The 21,303-nt window shown below is 34.1% G+C and overlaps 1 protein-coding gene across 6 annotated transcripts in view; it reads left to right on the top strand.

Moving 5' to 3' along the window:
- LOC106882638 (uncharacterized) overlaps positions 1-21,303 on the top strand; it is a 168,604-nt gene that overhangs the window by 71,731 nt on the left and 75,570 nt on the right. For all 6 annotated transcript variants that reach the window (XM_052966366.1, XM_052966362.1, XM_052966364.1 and 3 more), the window contains one exon: positions 12,616-12,713. In XM_052966366.1, the coding sequence (XP_052822326.1) occupies positions 12,616-12,713 (98 nt within the window). The remainder of the gene's footprint in view (positions 1-12,615; positions 12,714-21,303) is intronic.

Genomic DNA, 21,303 nt, shown 5'->3' with positions numbered 1-21,303 from the left:
ACCAGGAAACTAGCACATTAAAAGAATCAGAAGGTTCATGAAAAATTTTTTTCGAGATCCTAAAAAGATTATAGTACTTGTGTATATAAGATTGACCAGTGACCGGTCTGTCAATATGCTAGAAGAAGCTCACTTAAAAAATTCTCAAATACGGATTCAGCGGAGCAAAAACAGGCGGGCTAGACCAGTGAAAATTGTACATACCTCGATTATCTGCAGACTATAGTTTCAAAATCAATACTTCCAAAATAAAAGTATCTATTTATCTTCAGTACAGATTGCCGATATTTTTACAATCGAATAGAATCTCGTGCTAGTTGTCTTCAACTAGTGAAAGCGTGCACGTGATTCTATCCATTATAAAGATTAAAATTCAAAAGTCTTAGTTTTGGCGCGCTGAATCCGGAAAATATCTCTACAGAAAATAATTTCTGCTTTGAATTTACCAACTTTATATATATATATATATATACATATATATATATACGAGAAATGCTTAGCGGCATTTCCCCCTTTGCTACGTTCTGAGGTTGACTTTACCTTTCATCCTTTCGGGATCGATAAATTAAGTACCATTTCAGTACTGGGGTCGATGTAATCGACTGTCCTCCTACCCCCAATTTCAGGCCTTGTGCCTATAGTAGAAATGATTATTATTATTATTATTATTAGGTCGGCTAGCTGTCAGAATCGTTAGCACGTCAAGCAAAATGCTAAGTGCCATTTCGTCCGTCATTACGTTCTGAGTTCAAATTCCGCCGAGGTCGACTTTGCATTTCACCTTTTCGAGTTTGATAAATTGAGTACTAGTGAAACACTGGGGTCGATGTAATTGGCTTACCCCAGTCCCCCAAATTTCAGGCCTTGTGCCTAGAGTAGAAAGGATTGTTATTAGTATTAGTATTTGCAGCAGCGTTTCACATGTAGACTAAATGACATCTGCTTATCAACTGAGATATTGATTTTGCAACAGGTGTTGTAGCTTTCACAAGAAATGTTTCGATTGGTCACACCCTAGTCTTACAGAACGTATAATAAACCCCAACTACAAATTCTGTCATCAACCCGCCTCACAGTATTAGAATTAAGGATTTTTAATGTAGGCAGAATACCATAAATGTTTTGTGAGGAAGAATATATTCGGTGATATTGACGACGGTATTGATATATACTTTATTCACTCCAAAGGGATGGAAGACAAAGTTAAGGACAAAACTCAGGACAGAACTAAATGACATAATAATAATATCAATAATGTTATAAATAATTTTTTTTCTAACATTTTAAATCATACTATCATTTCTTTATTAACTCGTGAAAGAAAAGTTAATATAATTATCATTAAATTGTAGGTTTACAAAGGTGTATGTGTGTCATGTGTAACGAGTGAGAAAAGTTATACAAAAATGAGTGAACAGGTGAAAAACGTTATACAATATATAAAAGGAACAATTAAAAATTCATAAAAACAAAAATGATTACGTGAAGTCATAAAAAGTGTAATAAGTAATAATTTAAATTTATTACACTTTATTTTAACAGATAAAACGGAAAAATTCCTTTAGGGTTCTCGTCACACGCGAGTGAGAAACCGTTGGCTAGGTAGGGTTAGAATACATAGCGCCTCTGCCCACCAACCATTTCTCGTCCTGGAGCTTCGTGCACCGAAAGGTTCTTATTGACAGTTTATACGTGGCTTGATCTCGTTCTCAAGAAACTCTTCTTTTATTATTGCTTTTATTAGGCTTCTATTTTTAACATGTTTCTTATATTCCAACACTATAGTTGTTTCTTTAGTTTTGTTTCTTTGCCAACGGTCAGAGTCTTCTTCCTCTTTTTATCTTTTGCATCTTCTTTGATTGTTTGGAAACCTTTGTCAGTGACTACCTCTTCATATTCATTGCAAGATGATGGAGGTGGCGTTGCTAGTTAAGTTAGGACAGGATGCTTTGTTGTTGCTTTGTGAGGTCAGACATATGTGGAAAGCGGATGAAAGCGGGAAAATAGTTTCTGGGACGAGAACTGGAGTTTTTCGCTTTCTTTTTAAAGACGAAAATGGATGTTTGTAAGTGGTGTGTATAGTTAGAGGTGAATTTAATCGAGATAGTTAAGGTAGAGAAGGGAAGAATTATGAACGTTAAGTTAAGCTTTAAAGTGACTTCAATTTATAAAATAAGAATTTTTAGAAGATTCTCAAACCAGACGCATTCAAAAACTTTGATGTCAAAGGAAACAGATTCATAGAAGACAAAAGACTACAGATGCTAATGGAGAATAGCATTTTCATAACTTCAGTGAGGGGAATTATGTAATTTGGATCAATTTAAAGTTTCAAGATGGTAAATCATTGAAAAGTGATGATAACAAATTGTAAAAAAAATGATAGTATAAGTGTTTGTGGAGTAACAGAATTGTGAGATTCTGGTATTTTGATATTTGAAACAAAAATAAGGCACGTTTTATGATACGTGTATTATTGCAGCGTTTGTCGATGATGGAACTGGAACAAATTATAGAATGTTGGTTTATATAGATGCTTTATGCCGTTGATTAGTACTTTACAACTATCCTATTATGATTTCAGATTCGGCTGAGATCGATTTGGTTTTTTATCTCTTCACGGTAGACAAACCACAATACTATAAATTTTAGCGTCTCTCAAGGAGCCATCATTTTATCTCCATTAATGATGTTATCTCTATCAAAGTCACTATTTCTATTTATAAATACACATCTTTCTATTTATACACATCTTCTATTTAAAGAACATATTCGCGAGCCAATGAAGGAACCTCTACGCGGTTTTTCTATCTGATAGAAATAAGTCTTGTTCCCCCTTATCACAGCTTACCGTACTCAAAATGTATGGACACACAGGAGAATTTAGTCGTAGATGATACTCAAACAGACGCATGGAAAATCTTTGATCATAAATTTCATCAATTAAAACTGATATGAGCTAAATAACAAAATATTCACTGATTTTCTCGGTGAACTACTGTACTAAGCATCTATTACACGCACGTACACACACAAATACAAACAGCACACATGCACATTCGTGTACGTCTTCACACACACGTACACACAGCTTTAATTAATTGTATATGAGTGGAAAGTCATCTCTGTAGATTAAAGCGTATTAAGCTATAATCTTTGACATTCTGCATTCATTTCTCAATGATGTTGACAGCAATTTATCCTTCAGGGATGGTTAAACTAAATACCAGTAATGTACTGAACTTCATTCACTCAACCATACTCCTTTTTATCAAATAAATTATTAGTGCAAATATTAGATTTCTTTATAATCAGCTTATTTGTTTTGGCTATTTCATAAATGTTACACTTCGATTATTACTTCTTGAAATCAATAACTCTAAACTCTAGACGTTTAAAGTTAGTTCAATTCTGGATTTATTTCTCCAGGACAGTTTTTAACTGAATGCTTTTCTCTGTCGTTGGTTCACATTTCAGCAAGAAATTTGAATTAACCTGTTGATCTTAGGTACTAAACCATTTTACTCTTGATTTTACGAAGACGATTTTATGTACAATTCGATTTATATTCTAATTGTATATGTTATTTTTGATGTAACCTCAGAAACTGCAAACTATATTATCTCAGTAGAAAAATATTTTATCTGATATTTTAGAGAGTGTCTGATGTTTCAGAGATTGTATGAAGTTTTAGAGAATATTTGATGAAACCAAATTAAAATATTTTTGTAAGGCATGTAAAATTATAAAGTCGAAAAGAAAACATCAATAGAACAAATAGACGAAGTGTAGAAAAAAAAAAGAACGCAAAAGAAACACGGGAGAAATATGCTGGTTGATTGGATAATGTGATTAAATCACGATGACAATGCAGTGTTTTTCAACCGCCATCTATGGCTGAGATTACCGAAAGATAGCTAGATTTATTATCATAGACTTTGAATATTAAAACAATAACAGAAGACTTTTGAAAATTAATTGTATCTGAGATTCAAACATATAAATTAAGAGTATAGCAATTGAAAATATTGTATTAAATGTTTTAAACAGAAAATATTATATTAAATGCTTTAAACTAATATACTCAAAATGTGAAGATGAGCAAACCGTTACTGAAGAATCTTAATCCATGGAAAAGTTAATTCAATTTTGCTTCATGATTTATTACGGTTGGCTTTTGATCCATATTATATATAAACATTATTCCAGTTCACACGGAATCATTCTTGTGTACTGGTAAAGGAAGGATCTAAGCTAGCTTCTGAGGGAGATCTATGTATCATCTTATTGATTATAATATTTTTTCAATGATAAGCATACCATAAGTTAACAGTAATAACATCATCAGGAAAACCTAAAAAGCAAAGAAACATTTAAAGAAGCCCAGAATAAAAGTAATTTTTACAAAATGACAATGAAGTTGTGATGTGAATAACAACACTAATGGGTAATTGGTCAAGTACATATCAGCGCAGAATACTAATTTTAGATTAGATGGTTATGTCAAAATATGTAAACGCCGCCACATTCTTACCTTCAATATGTGGTATAAACATGAAGGTTGTCTGAAAAGGAAGTAATGCTGATCCTTTGTATAGGAAGATACTAACGAGAAAAAGATCACTTCAAACTAGTTTGATCTTCAATTTATGTGAGTGATTAACAAGATATAAATACATTTCAGAATCAACTGATAACCGTAGCTAATATTTGAAAGCAAGTGATATTTGGAGAATCAATGACTTTTTTCTGTCATACATATACGATATCTTCATGGCTTTATTGTACAGTCATAATTTGGTTTTGACAGTTTCTGCGATAAAAGATTCAGTGTAAGAATATTTTAACCTGTAGTTGGAATTTAGGGTATTAAATGGCAAGAAAAAAAAATCTTCCAAACTTTGTTTTTAAAATATCTGTAATTACAAGCAATATCGATTTCTTACTCAGGCACAAGGCCACGTATTCTAAAGGATGGAAACAGTCTATTGTATCGGTCTCAATACTTCAATAGTATTTTTTTTTAACTTACTCGAAAAATGAGTAGAAAGTCAAGAAATTGGCAGTATTCGAATTTAGAATCGAGGCTAAATACCCCAATGTATTTTTTCAAATGCTTTACCAAATGTGTTAACCACCACCCTTTAACTACAAATAATCTCACCATTATAAAACAGTTGCGATTGATGCTAAAATGACAGCTTAATCACAAACACGTATATTTGCATGAGTTAACACGTTTCAGAAAAATATTGAATTCGGATGATTTAATCTTTCCACCTGTATGTAGTACGAGTCAATAGCTGCCTCTCAGTAGTAACTTCAAATTAGAGATCAAAACTTGAACTATTATCTCATTTCTTCTCCCACCACACAAGTGGTATTTGATCATCGCAAAGCGCGCGCGCGCACACACACACTGTACACACACACACACACATACACACACACACACACACACACACACACACACACACACACACACACACACACACACACACACACACACACACACACATTGTGTGTGTATATACTTTTTAAATAACAAGTGTTTTGAAATTGATTCAGTTTTGATACGATGGGTTGACAAACTATACAATCAAATTATTGAAAAAAAGAAAACAACATTATATTGAATACATGTTTTCCCCTTTCAAGCTGCTTAAGTTATAAATCAGCCATTCAAATGGACGAACACATTCAGCCAGTAGCGATAATCCAGAATTTCCTGATTGATTTCTTTCTTTAAGAGCAGAGTCACACATTTATAGAGAAGAGAAACTAAACTGTGTGGCGTCCTTGCAATTCCGATAGGCATTGACAATATATTCAAAATGAAATTATTTTCATCCAAAAATTGAAACCCTTTCTGATAAATAATTCTCTGTGAGTTTAACCATTTCTCTGAGGCTTATTAGATTGATTTTTTTTTAATAGTTGCTTTAAAGTATCTCTGTTCTTGACTGTACTTATATCAATCCCGAAAGGATGAAAAGTCGATCCCGGTGTGTTATGATTGCACATATGATTATACGTATCTGAATATTGCAAAACCTCTTATCCATAAATCTATCTTTAGCTTTGCTTACACATTAGATTTTAGTAAAACATTTCAAAATATAAAAATGTAACAACTTGAAAAATGTAACAACTTGAAAACGGATGTAATACATGCTTCGGTAATTTTGTTGATAGAGCGCAAGAGATGTATTAAGTGAAAGAAAATATCGACCGTATGCTATGAAAGAAAGTAGATTCTCCACTGGCCACGTCCTGTCATCTGTGCAGCGTTGTGTTCACTATGACACTTAGCACTCACTGCCCTTGTATACAACTTCTAAAAGCAGGAGTACTTTTTTTAAGTATTTTGATATCTTGTATTGCTAGACTCAGTTTCTATGAACGCATTCTATTGGAACAAGCCTCTAGTTTTGATTACTAGCTGCGTATGACAGACTGAAGTGTTGCACAGCAGCTGAGTCAAAATGATTTTAATCATCCACCATCAAATTAATGTATTACAGTTAGTGAAACATTAGGCTTGACGTTGTTATCAAGATCTGGATTTCACAAACCAAATAGACTTTCCAGCCAAAGATATAAACAATTAGTAATTACATCAGCTTATTGGAAATTGTCAGTAAATTAGAGTCGAGCAATTCTAAATATCCCTTAAGTGCAATAGTTTATATGTTCATATAGTATTACACTTTTCTCTTTCATTGTCGATCTGGAGAATGTTTAATCTATCTTGCTTGGTTAGTAACTACTGATTCTTACCTTGTACAATTTACCTAACGACTGACGAAATACTATATGTTTAACCTATTTTTTGTAGTTGTTTGTTCCAAATGCGTCTATATTTTAATGTCGATTAAGAATTTCAATAACTCGTACATATATGACCTATATTCAGACTTATGGAATTGTATATTTTAGAGCTTCGACAGCTGTCTAGATTGTAATCGCTTCACAACAAAAATCCAAATCGTCGTGATAATCTATTATTGTATTTTGGTAACAGTTGCAGTTGTAGTGATAGTGGTGAGGGTGACCTTAAACAATAAAAACCACGACAATAGTTACCCTGACAACGATCCTACTGATAATAAGAGCAATAACAAGAGCATTGAAAATAATGCTAACTAAATTAACATCAACAACAATACTGTATATAACATTTTAATACAATATCCATTTCTCTTTTAGGCCAAGGGCAACTGATGTTAATTCAAGTATCAATATATATTATTTTCACGAATTTTAAACATTTTAATACATACTTGTTTGTGGTAGAGAAGAAACAAATTTTTTTTTAATACGCTCATTTTTCATACCTACTTGAATATACTATTGTGCAACTGCTTAGTGATCCTTTCATCTCTATTTGAAGCGTAGTATTCTTTGCTGAGGACGTCTAATAACACCGAAATATGTTCGGAGTTGTCTTCCGTAATTGAAATGATTTTAATGTTAGCCATTGCTCTAATTTATTTTCCTCACTGTAAAAATTTTTCTAATTAGATTGTTGCTCACTGTATTAAATAAATATGTTGATACTAAATTATAAAGCATATAGTCCTATAAACTTTCAGGAATATTTTTTTTAACATGAAGATAATGCCTAGATTTATGTGAAAAGAATACGTTTTATTGTCTGTGGACAAAAGACGCACAGTAAACCTGAAAGCAGCTGGATATTCTCTCAAAACATAGCGGAACGGAATTAACGAAGTAAACTGTTTCTTCCACTCTATTATACTTCATCGAATTTATAACGACTCTTAAAACTGACACAACGTCACATATCTTTTGGTGGGGGAAATAAAAAATTAGTTAGCTTCGGTGGAATTTGAACTCAGAATGTAAAGGGTCGTAACTAAGGCATTTGAATCAGTTTGAGTGGTCGATTTTTCTTCGAAGCATCGAAACAACAATATTAAAACAATAGCGCCACTATTGAGACAGTAGATGGAGTAAGGTTCCCACATTTGAGTATCCAAATATAAGGCACTCGACTAACTGACTCATGCCAACCTATAGCCCACAGATGTGCTGTTTACTATAGTTGCCTTTTCTGTCCTATAAATTTATCCTCTTATCCATATAAACATAAACTTTACTTCAATCGACGACTTGCACCAGTTTGAGGAGCTATAATGGCATCAATCGCACCAGTTTCGGAGACCGTGTAAAATCCATGGGCATAGCTCTACAACCAGGCCAACTAAAAATAAGTAAACCAATCAAGTTCTACCTTAGGCATAAGGCCACAAATTTTGAAGAAGGGGACAGTTATTTTATTCTCAGTAATTGATCGGTACTTATTTTTGTCGGCACAAATAAGATTAAAGCTAAATTCCACTTTGGCGGGATCTGAACTCAGAACACGAAAGGTCATAAAATATCGCAATGTGGTACTCCCGAATATTTTCCTGGCTTTAAAGTTACAACAATAGTAAAACAATGAGCTGCCATAAAAGTATCAGCAACGTCGGTTATATCAAAAATGACAAAAATATTGGTTTTCTCTCTTTTTGGTAGGGCAAATTCATTGGCAGCAACGAAGAGTGCTGGAAGATAAAATTAAAATCCAAATGTAGATTATCGATCTTTTACTATCTTTTCACGTCTTGATCAGCTTAATATAGCAGAATTAATCGCAGAAAGGAAATTTGGGCGAATCGTGTCTGATATCACAGGCTAAAACAGGAAAGGAGCTAGATATTTGATGGTATTATGCTCTCAGATAAGAGCAGCATTCAAGCATAGAAAGTAAACGAGGACAACTAAGGGGTTTAAGAGTAGCGGGTTAAATACATAGCAAAGCATGACAGCATAGAATACGTGAACTGGGTATGACAGTATAAAATTTATATTTACTACTGTATATATATGTGGATGTATATTTTTATACATAGGTATATACATATATTATATGTCGTGTGTGTGTGTGTATTCATATATTAAGGAAAATCTGTAAAATTGTCTTCTGTAAAATGTGTTATTGGGGGTGTCCCTACTTTACACAACATAAGTTGTTTTCAAAGCACTGGGGTAAGAGAGTTTTTGGCAATTAACGTTATTGAAATTTTGAGCGGATTTATCTGCTTTCCACGCTGAAAGTTTTAAGAAGATTAAAGGCGGTGAATTGGCAGAATTGTTAGTATCGAACAAAATGCCTTCCGACTCTATACTTCTGGATTCAAATCTCAAGGCGGTTTATTTTCTTCCTTTAATCTCACCGAAGCCGATAACATAAAGAATCGGTTAATCCCCTCCTCTCAAACTTTTGGCCTAGTATTTCAATCAGAAACCGTTACTAAGACAAGCTCCGCAGAATCATTACAAATTTAGGAAAAAAAATTCCCTAAAACTTAGTGGTATTTGTTTTGGCTCTTCACGTTCTGGGTTCAAGTTCCACTGAAGTCAGTTTTACATTTCAGCCTTTCGGGATCAATAAATACCTGTGAAATGCTAGAGTCATGGCATCGACTAAGCCCCTCCTCTTGAGCCTTGATCAAAAGAACATTATTATTGTTGTTGTTGTTGTTGTTGTTATTAGTATTGTTGTTCATCATCTTCTTTGGCATCATCACTATCACTGGCACAGTTATAAAAAATGTTTATCTTGGAATCAAAAGTGAGATATTTTAAAACTCAGCCGTTTATTTTCTTTTCATCCTTTTTTATTATTTTTTTCCCCACTGTTCCACTCCATTTTACTATTTTTTCTGTATTTCTTCCTGTTCGTCTTTCCCTGCCCCCGACTCTTCATTACAAGCAAAAATTCTCTAACATTTAGTTTGACTAGTAAGTTGGAGTCTTATAGTGCGATAGATAATTATCTTTTAATGTTTCAGAAGAGAAAACAATATTATTCAACACATAAATACAGCATTTATTGATTGTTGCCATGGCAACAACAAAATACAGCTTCTCTTCTTTTACAGCCTGCAACTTATATTTAGTGAAATTCGGTAGTTAGAATGAGTGACTACTACAAAACAACGCGTAGTAAAGTCAGCAAAACCAACCAACTTACTCATAAATATCCCTAAAAATGGAATTATTCTGTCTGCTTTCTAATCCATTATTTCCATCTTGGATTTTTTTTTTAAACTCCATTTTCCGAGGTAGCTTACTATGGATGATATAAATAGACGAAAATATTAAATTTGTTTTGACTCTTTTAATTTGTGTTAATAAACCTTTCTATAATAGGCACGAGGCCTACACTTTTGGGGGAGGGGACTAGTTGATTATATTGATCCCAGTATTTCACTGGTACTTAATTCATCCGAAGGATGAAAGGCAAAGTCGACCTCGACGGACTAAAATTGTGTTGTTGATGATGATGACGTTTAGCCCCAGATTAGCTCTCATAAAGGACGATTCCCCTGTCTCACCCCACCTAGGTAGTGTATATAGAATTTATATTATTCACTGAAGCCTTCCATTTTCAAAATAAATTCTAGGGTATGATTTGAGGGAGATCTAGCTGCAGTTTCTAGCAGGTGACCATTGGTCGTGATAACATAGGCACAGCATTCGTTATTTGTGGAGTTATTATATTTAGTGGTAGCGGTGGCCTTGATGTTGGTATGGGTAGTATAGGTGTCAAACGCGTTGCTTCTATTGTATACAGTGATCGTCTTTAACGATGTGATCAGCTTAGAAGTGGCATATGTAGTACTTTTAGCAATTATATGTGTTCTGGTGGGGAGATTTAGCAGGGACACCGAAGCAGTAGGAAAGAGAAGAGCGTGTGAATACCGAAACACTGTAATGTAGAGAACTTCATGAAGAACATCAGTTAATACAGCATAATATGCCAGAAAATAGGGTGGTTTGCTTTTAATGGTTAATCAAAACGGTTCTTGAAATGCATTTTAGCTCCCGTTTCGGTAAATAGCCGGAAACAAAATTTATTCTAGAGGATTTCAAATACTGTTAATGTCGTTTATTTTTTTATATAGCATTTTTAATTTCAGCAACTCATGAACGCTCCCCCTGTGAATATAGTTATACGCATATAATAAATTTTTTAAAAATCCTTTCCAAACCAAAACTCTTCGCATCTCGTTTCTATAGTATATCATTATGACATCAATTCTATAATTTTATATATAGGTCATATTTAATGATTTTCTATAACAACTTGAGAATGGATGAATGTCATTGTTGTTTAGCCCCAGGTCAATCTTGATCACGCAGATCTCAGATCAAAGGCTTTCCAGTAGGAATTAGATTATCTAAAGTAGTCATCCGACTTTTAACGATGACGAGATGAGATTTGAGGAAGATTTGATTACTATTTCTAGCATATCGAGCGACCACACAGGTTCTCCCGTTGGATCAGGAAGAATGATGTCAATGAAAATAATAACAATGACTATTCTTGCCTTGTTTCACGCATCAGGCATTGTTTCAGGAAGCCACGCGACTTTAATAGATTTTTCACTGATATATCAGCAAAGTCGCATGCTGTCTTATCTTTCATTCAATTCAAGGCTGCTATTTTATCGACTCCGAAAGGTAGAAAGGCCTAGTATTCTCGATGGGGTTTCAGCTGAGGCAATTGCCTGACAGGCATAATTAGATATGTAGTGCTGTATCTCGAGCAGCATTTTGAAACCAATAATAGACTGTCTTTAGTAGTAATAGTGGAAATATTAACTGGTTTGCTTTCGTTGTAAACATCGAACCTAATCGAGTTGTTCCAGCTTCTGTTCCTCAATAGAGGAACTGACGTAACAAAATTTGCGGATCAATAAAGTCTCGGTACATCACATCTTATCATTTGAGCCAATGACGGAATCCATAAAAGGTCGCTTGACCTGCTGTAAATAGTTATCAAATCTCCCTCGGAACGGATTCTGACGTTTTCTTTTTAAGAATAGAAGTGTATATTCTGCAATGTTGTCTTAGATACGTGTCTGAGATAAAATATGGCACGGTCATAGTTGGAATACCTTTGATAATGTCTACTCGATCAAAATTGATTTGCAGATAAACAGCAAAGATATCCTTCTTCTTTTCACTGCAGATATATTTATCACCTAATTGGTCTTTGTAAAGACCAAAGAAAATATGGCCACTAAACAGATACTCAAAATCTATCAGTTTTACAAAATAATTTTTTTAATGTTGGGATGGATATTGTTCTTGACTCTGCATTAGTTGTTATCATTGTTGTTGGTTTTCGTATTCTTGTTATTCTTATTGCGTCATGCAGTGGGTATTCAGTTTTACTCATATACAAATAACTTGAGTCTATACGACTCGGGCCTCAAGTCTAATTAGAAGCATCATTATCATCACCATCGTTAGCGGCAGCAGCAGCGTAATTGTTATCATCATTGTTATCAAGATTATTTTTTGTGTCCTCATCGTATGTTATCAATTGCCAATTTTGCGGCCTAGTATCAAATTTAAAGATCATTATTGCTGTTGCAGCTTTTTTTCTCACGAATAATTCTGATTAAGGCCAGCCTGAAATTTCCTTCACAGATGAATTTAAGTAATTTATACCTAATAATAAACTTGTTCTTTTTATTTAGCCTAATTTCACTCAGGCTTCTAATTAATCATTCATTTTCCTTTCTTCTTTAGATGTGTGACAAAGAGAAACTAATTGCTGAACTACGATCCCGCCTCTCGTCTGTCGGGAGGCTGGAGAATGAGGAGGATTTCTTTATTTCCACTGAAAAGTAAGTTATTTTGCGTCGTTTCTCGGAAAACTGTATTCTTTTATATAGTGTTATTCTTGACTTGTACCGTTTTCACCTTTCTGGCACCAACACCACTATTGGCTACTGCCGATTATTGTTTTTAGCACTATTACTGCTGCTATTACTATGAATAGAATGTATGTGCATGCACTATTGTAGAAGTCAGCTGACATGTGGATATGAATATTTTGGCTACTCTTGTGGAAAAAGGGAAGCGTGTATGTTGGACCTTCACAGTACTTAGGGCAAATCAATGATAATCAATAAATATTTATATTACTAGTTTCAAATACCAATATGGAAAAGCATAAAACGGAACAGAGACGGAGAAAATTCCGACTGAATAAATAACCAGAATAGATAATTTAATAAGAGTGTGTGTGTGTGTGTGTGTGTGTGTGTGTGTGTGTGTGTGTGTGTGTGCGTGTGTGTGTGCGTGTATGTAAAATCATTTACAGGAATTTATTCAACTAAACAATTTAGCTACATCTTACTTTGAGAATTTTAATATTGGTCAAATGGAACAAATATTACAACACCTTGAAAGAAGATAGAACTAGTCTACCCTGGTGAACTCTAATTTAAAACTAGTTAAGCATAGGTTATTTTGGCTATCGAATGCTGTTGATGTTGTTCTATTCAGTTCTGTGTTGTGTAAAAAGTAATCAATTTGTATGATTCTGTTTGTATGTGTGTACCTACAATGTACGTGTCTATTTTGTATGTGTATATGATGAATGGGTGTTTATTTACTTGTTCGCTTGTTTCTTTCCTTCTCGCTCGCAGATTTAATTCTTCGTAGAATTCATGCTGGCCATTATCAAAGTGACACGACTTTTCTGTTTGGGTCAACACAATCTCAGAAATTTGTGGGTATATGAGTGAGTTAATCTGTGCTTATATGTAAGCTTATTTGTGGATACACTTGCTTTCATGTAATTGATGCGTATGAGTGTGTTTGGTCACTAATTATGTTTGCCTGCACTTGTGTGTGTATGCCTTATACACATGATTGTGTGCATATGCTCGTTTCAGAAACAAGTCCCCCCCCACCCGCCAAAGTTTCTGTTTAACAATGTAGATATAATTAAGTTTGGGTCACATAGAACAGCTGAACACTCAGCACTTATTCACGTGTCCGTCTACACTTTTCAGTACATATGTGCTATAGTCATTTCTCCACCTACTGTTTAGTAGGCGTCGTGGTCCGTTCAAATACCGTTTGGACTGATGTTAAGCCGCTTCTAGCTTCCGTCCGTTTAATATAGATCTTGTCAATGTCACCGCTGGTGTGGGAGTGAGAGTTGATACCTTCCTTGTCTTCAAGTGTCCATTTTAATCTCCCAAATGTTGATGCCGATACTAATAGCAAAAACATTATAATATATGGATCTTACACCTCTGGCTGCCATATGGTCTAAAATCTGCTGAAGTATTCCTTTTCACAACACTAATATATACAATATTCTCATAAGTTACAAAATGTTTCGTCATTGGAGGTACGGAATATAGACATGCCATTTATACCTATATTCTGTATTTAGTTAAATTTTTCTCGAATGTCTACCGAATATGAACACTTCCCAACTACTATACATATATATTAGTCAAACTATATCCCTATATTCTCTGATAATATCAGAACTTAGTCAGCGCACTTCTTAATGCTTTTGGAATATACCCTTAGCTCGTCTATAAAGAAGCTCTGTGTAGTATTGGTGTTTCTGTATTTATTTGGCCCAATCATTCATATTTCCTTACTGAAAGGATAAGGTGTTCATTCCAGCATTTTAGAGAGAGTGACCCATTAAAATCTACTTTATGATTATTTATCATTTCTGAGAAACTGCAATTGTTTCTTGCATTGCACTTTAAGACAGTGGCCCAGGATGAAGCCAAATTTGTATGGCTTTCATTATAATGTCTGAAACTCTATCAATTCGAAGAGCCTCTATTTGTTGCTGTGTACTCCAGGTCAGTTCTAAATGAGCTTACAAGCAGGTGGTCGGCTAAATGATAAGGCGCGACCATCTTTCAAATTATTTCGTATCTGTCTAGTAGAGGACCGTACTGTATATACTGCTATGCAGTGAAGAATAGTATTGGTTTTAGATATCGTTTTCTCTTTACTCTCCAGTTTACCCTTGTATGCTGCAGATTCTGGTGCTCATAGCCAAAGTAAGCAGATAGGCTTCACAAGAGCATGATAGTTGATTAGCACTTATTGTTGATGGTAAGCATCTTAGCATATTGTTTGGGGCCAATTAATCTGTTGATATCGCAGCTATTTCTGCATATGTTATATTTTTGTTTGTCCAGATTGAGTGGGGAAGATAGTGCTTTTAGGTTGATATTGTTATGTCTGGACGTTTGACGCTATTTTTTCATGTTGTGACAGGGACGGTAATGGTTGAAGCTTGATGTAACAACAAATTGTGCCACTCACATGCTCTTATTTTATGTATTTGTGCTTTAACTCACATAAACCAAAAGGTTCGATCATTCTTCCTCTCGATGCTGCACTTCTGGAATTCCCTTTCTCCCCATGTTTTTCTTCTGCAATCTTCGATCTGCAGTAGCTTAGCCCATTGCTCCATACCAAACTATATAAAAACAACAAAACAATTTTTTCTAATTTCTTCCAATCACATGACATCTTGTCTAAACTCCTTTTTCTCTCTTTAGATTTTTCTTAAGAATTAATCAGTATCCCTGATTAATTAAAAGGTTCTTTAATTTTTACCGATTGACCCTTCATATCTGTATCAATTTCCGCTTGACTTTGAAACAATTTCCATTGGTTATTTTCTCTTCAGTTGGTAGTTTCTCACTGTTTGAAGGTGATTAATCTATTTTTAAGTTTTAAGAGTTTTCATTTTACTATCTACAAATATTTATTTCTAATTTAATTTTCAGTTTTTATTGGCGAAAAGTATAGCTATTTATTTGAGACGGGCTATCGTAGATCAGAGACCTCTTTGTTTTACAAATCCATAATGGCCTGTATGTGTATGTATGCATGAATGTATGCCCGCAAGTACTTACATCTATCCGGTTGATGACCTATATTATTACACTTGGGTTTCTCAGTTTATCACCTTTTCAAGCGACAGAAATTCATGACTAACGACTCAAAGTATGAGCCAAATAAATAATTTTTTCTAGAACATGTATTAAGTACTTTTTCTTCTGTTTGTTAATAAACAACTTATATACAATTTCTCTTCTTTTTCTCTTTGGTTCTTTTCTCTCTCTCCGGCTTCTCTGTAACCACTCCCTACTCAGAATGCATCATCGCCACTTCCTGTTTTCCTTTTGTATATCTTTCTTTCTTGACTGTTCAGCCAGTTGGTTTTTTACCTTTATCGTCCCTTCCTATGTTTTTGTTATGTAATTTTTCGTTAGTATCCCTTTTTCTACATGTCAACGCGTCGTATCTCTTTCTTACATTATTGAATAAAGCAGTGTTGCCGGAAAGTTTCGAAAATGCTGTGATAATTCAGTTGAAACCGATGTATTTGCGCTAGTTGTTGACTGAATATCACAGCAATTTGGAATGTTCTGATGGTATTGTTCAATCCAGTGATATTAACTATTGGTTTTCCGTTGTTATTTTAAGAAGCTATGTATTAGATTTTATTGAATTATAGTTCAATAAAATAATTCCTGGTTTTAATGTTATTCATTTAATTTTCCATGATCAGCTTCACGATTCTATGACACTTGGAAAATCCATATGATCTCCTTATAATATCACAGGACAAAACTATGAATGTTGTCTATTCTGATATTTTGGATTAAACGAATGTCCAAGAATATTTTGCCATAATTCCTACTTTACTGAAAATAGACAGAGGTCCTTTTGTATTAGTATAATAATTTGTAATATGAAAAAAAAAAATCTGCGCATTACTTAATAGTGTGATTTTGATATAATAGCCGGGCACTGCCGGGAACATCTGCGTGCATGTGTGTGTGTGTGTGTGTGTGTGTGTGTGTGTGTGTGTGTGTGTGTGTACGCGCACGCGCATGTCTGTCTACCTACTCGATTTATGATTAATACTTGTGAATAAGTTTCGCTTACAGCAAGTAGACACCACATTCTGAATTTAGAAATCGTTTCTCTTCAGACTAAAGTTTAGAAAACTTTATAGCAAATGCCGAAAGCAATGTATTATGTTGTATTCTTTTTCATGTGAAGGTTTTTTTTTTCCTATTAAATGTAAAAATTATGATAAAAATGTTAAAACTTCTTTTTTATATAAAATAAAATATATGTGATGTGAAATATAAAGATGAGCAGCTTCCTTAGAGAAATTATAAATTTGCATTCTTATTTATTGGCAGAAGTGATAAGTGTCAGTTCTTTCCTCCATTAGAAATTTGCTCCAGAATCCTGTGTTGAGAGAATAAGGGGCTTGTTAAAAGGAATACATCAGTTCATTGAAATCATTGACACTGTTTAATCACCTGCTGTACAAGGTGTGAATCCTTTCCTTCTGGATCAATAAAACTAGAATTACTTCAATTCATACCATTACAACAATAATAACCCATCATGATATAACGAGATAGAAACCAGCGCTTTAGAGTTAATACTAAATCATTTCATTTACACCGTTTTGGTCTACGAGCCAACAAGGAAGCCTCTGTGGCTGCCTAAGCTACAAGAAAAGCAGCCAAATCCACTCTCAAATGACAGTCTATCTCTTAGGATGGGTGACATTGAATAATATAGTCCTATGTTCTTTGCACATAGAAAAAAGACTGGGTGATCACGGCTGGGTTGTCTTTGACAATAGGTCATCGCGATTGGAGCTGATCTAAGGTTAAGCAACAATGTCAACGAGTTAATGTGTCAAAAAGGAGCTTCTATGTAATCGCTTGACCTAATACAAAATAGCAGCTGAATCTCCCTCAATTTTCATCTTACTTTGAGGAAATGACATGTCAGTGTAATCCTTACATACTCCCAAAAAGCAGAGATATTCATGGTCGTAATGCTTTCGATTGTACATCTGCCAAACTCAAACAGGTTTGGACAAGGGACTAAACAACAACAAAAGCGATGACATCAACAGGAAGACTTAAAGGGTAAAACTTTGTATTGTTCGACACAAAATTATATACAGGCCTTCATGTCTAATCAAATGGAAGCCTGTACAGGAATATGGTTAGGCGAGAGATGTAAGATGAAAGATAAGCTCTCGGCAAACCAAACTCACAACCCGGTTTCAACACCAGGTTTAAACGATTTCATTGCATTTCAGTTAAGCTAGGGCACTTCTGGAAAGAGCATTAAAGTCTCAACATCCCATTTCCTATCGTTCGTTCTGAGTTTCAACCCACAAAGGGTTAACTTTATTTTATCTTTTCGGGGCCGATAAAATAAAGTAATAGCCAAATTCAGGGGTTTGATATAATTGACTATACTTTCATATAAGAGTGATATAATTGACTATACTTTCATATATATCTTTATTATTATCATTCTATATTACCGAAAACTGTGTTATTGGATTCCATTTTGGAAAAATTCTTGTCCACGGCATTTGTTTATTTCTATCCCTTCATTTAATTGTGGCTTGGCTTCATGAACTATAACCAAAATTTTTTTTACTGACAGAATGTGAAGAAAATATTGTGAGAAGTGTTAAGCAACGAAGCAGATTAAAACAATTATACCAATTTAAATTTCTGCACGTATGTAGTTAGAGGAAAACAAAATATAAGAATAAAAGTGGATGCAGTTATGAGAAGTGAATATTTGGCAGAGTATTTAGAACGGTTTGTGACGAGAGATTGTGACAAGAAAAATATAGACTTAGACGATTGAACTTGGGTTGTTTAGTTTTTAAATACAGAGAAGCAGAGGACATTGTAGCAACGTTGACAATAAAAGGAAGACTGTCAAACACTAAGTGAATGAAATAAAGCGAATAATCTGTCTTTCAAGCAGACTGAATTTTCTTGAATGTGGTCTGGATTATGTAATGTAATCTTTTCTACTCTAGGTACAAGGCCCAAAATTTTGGGGGAGGGGGTTAGTCAATTAGATCGACCCCAGTATGCTATTGGTACTTGATTTATTGACTCCGAAAGGATGAAAGGCAAAGTTGACCTCGGCGAGGATTATGTAATGTATGTGTCTGCCTGCCTGTCTATCTATCTATCTATCTATCTATCTATCTATCTATCTATCTATCTATCTATCTATCTATCTATCTATCTATCTAGCTAGCTAGCTAGCTAGCTAGCTATCTATCTATCTATGTGTGTGATGATTATTCGAATATATAGTTTCTTGTGAACTTTGTCAAGAATTTTTGGTAAAAGTTCTATTCTATATAACATTCTTTAAGTGGCCATTTCGTCTGAAGAGGAAATTTAGCTTTTGTAATATTTACCACACTGAGAATACACAATCTCATGAATGGTCATTTGAGATTGTTGTGATATTTTGATTGCATTGTTTCTGAATATTCTGTTTTAATTTTAAGCTGTACAAGATTGAAATGTAATATCTATCTATGCCAAGCTGTTTCAGTGGTTTTCAGCGGCAGATGTATGAGCCTGTTGAAGATGTGACAATGCTTTTCAATAGAGATAAGTGTTGACTAGTATTATAGTATTTATAGTATGGAAATGTGTGGTTAGATGTATGAGAGGTTAGAGATGTCTGAATCAAAGATAGTTTCAGAGATAGAAGTGTTTGGTTAGATGTAACAGAGAAAAGAAAGCGTTAGCTTGTCTGAGCCCAGAGATAACTGAATAGCATTCAAGAATGATCTATTAATAGAATGTCATTAGAAAGACGTGGACACTGCAGCGTCTCATTTCATTCTTATATCTGCATAATGTTCGAAAACGACGTATGAGCGTTCAGCTTTTGCCGAACGACCTTCACAAACGGTTTGTTTATAGTGATCAAGTGTATGTATCGTACATTAGTCCACTCTATCAAATCGACGTTGTCTGAATAGGTGCACCGTGAACCACACGTCAGGAATCGAAATGATCGCAGAAGAACATAAAATGAAGTGTTTGCTCAAGAACTAAAAGCAGCATCCTGTCTAGGAATTGAAACTACGATCTTGCGATCGTGAGTGCAACACGCTAACCACACGACCAGCTATGCGTCCTCACATTTATAATAATGTGAGAAAAAAACAAAAATAGACAGAGAAATCATGAAGATGCAAAAGAAATAAATACTGTAAATAACAGTGTGTGTGATTATTCTGATACTTTCTCGTCAAACTAAGTGGAATATTTTCTTTTGGTTTGTAAATATTGACATAATGGTAGAAATGATGGTTGTGACAATTAAAATAGAATTGCTAAAGTTAATATTCGAAGTGAACTTGACAGTAGTGATTGTTAACACACAAGCAGTAGTTGCTGCCTGCTGTGCTGGTAATTTGGCACAGAGTAGTATTTCTTTTCATTCACCTTTCTTCCACTAATTTACAATTTGAAAGATTTCTTGCCAAAAACCCTCCATTTTGGATCAGTATTCAAATATGAAGTAAGCATGAACTGCATTGCTAACTGATTATAACCAACTCATTGATTTAAATATCAAACCGGTTGGATATTTATCGAAAGTTCTAGAGATTAGTTTATACACAAACAAACTGATAGCGAAAACATGTCCAATTTATCCACTCACCCATACTTCTTCCATAATTGAATGAGAATGTTTTTTTATTGATTATCTCATGTGCAAACACTCGATAAAAGGAACGAAAAACAAACAAACAAAAAGAATGAAAATATTGGACAAAAATGAACGGTCTTGGTCACTGTTGATAATTGTTTCATCTTACTCTCAATTACACAATTGAAATCCTGCATGGAATAAAGCAAATAAAACACGCCTAGAGAGTAGCAATCAATTAAAATAATAATGAGATCCCATATTAAATAATTTTGATTAATTAGAGCCCGAAATTAAGCTCCCGAAAGCTAAAGATACTGAGAACACAGACTTTTATTATATTTTTTAACATATTTATTATATTTTTTATATTTCTTTTAAAAAAACGCTTAATTTGTTTAATTTATATGAAGACAGAAAGTTTAGAGCGTCCGAAGAAGTCCTTGGTGTCTTTTGTTTTCGTTCTTTACACTCTTAATTTCGAGCCTTCTGAAGTCAATTAACCCTTTTGTACTCCAGGGGTTCGATAAACTAAGATAGCGGTCAAGTAGCGGAGTCGATTTAAATTATTAAACCCTCCTCAAAATTGCTAGACTTGTGTTCAAGTAAGGAATTAGTGAAGTCAACAGACTTAACGGCACTTCCTCCAGCTGCTTATGTTCTGAGCTCATATCTTGCCGAGGTCGACTTTAAGTTTCATCCTTTCGGAGTCGATAAAATAAGAACCAGTTGAGTACTGGAGTCGATGTAATCGGCTAGTCCCCTCCCCAAAATTTCAGACTTTGTGGCTATAGTAGAAAGGATGATGATGATGATGATGATGATGATGATGATGATAATAATAATAATAATAATAATAATAATAATAATAATAATAATAATAATAATAATAATAATAATAATAATAAT

Source organism: Octopus bimaculoides, chromosome 3, assembly GCF_001194135.2.
Source record: "Octopus bimaculoides isolate UCB-OBI-ISO-001 chromosome 3, ASM119413v2, whole genome shotgun sequence".
Lineage (NCBI taxonomy): Eukaryota > Metazoa > Mollusca > Cephalopoda > Octopoda > Octopodidae > Octopus > Octopus bimaculoides.
The sequence above is the reverse complement of the archived record's forward strand: the minus strand, read 5'-3'. Positions and strand labels throughout refer to the sequence as shown.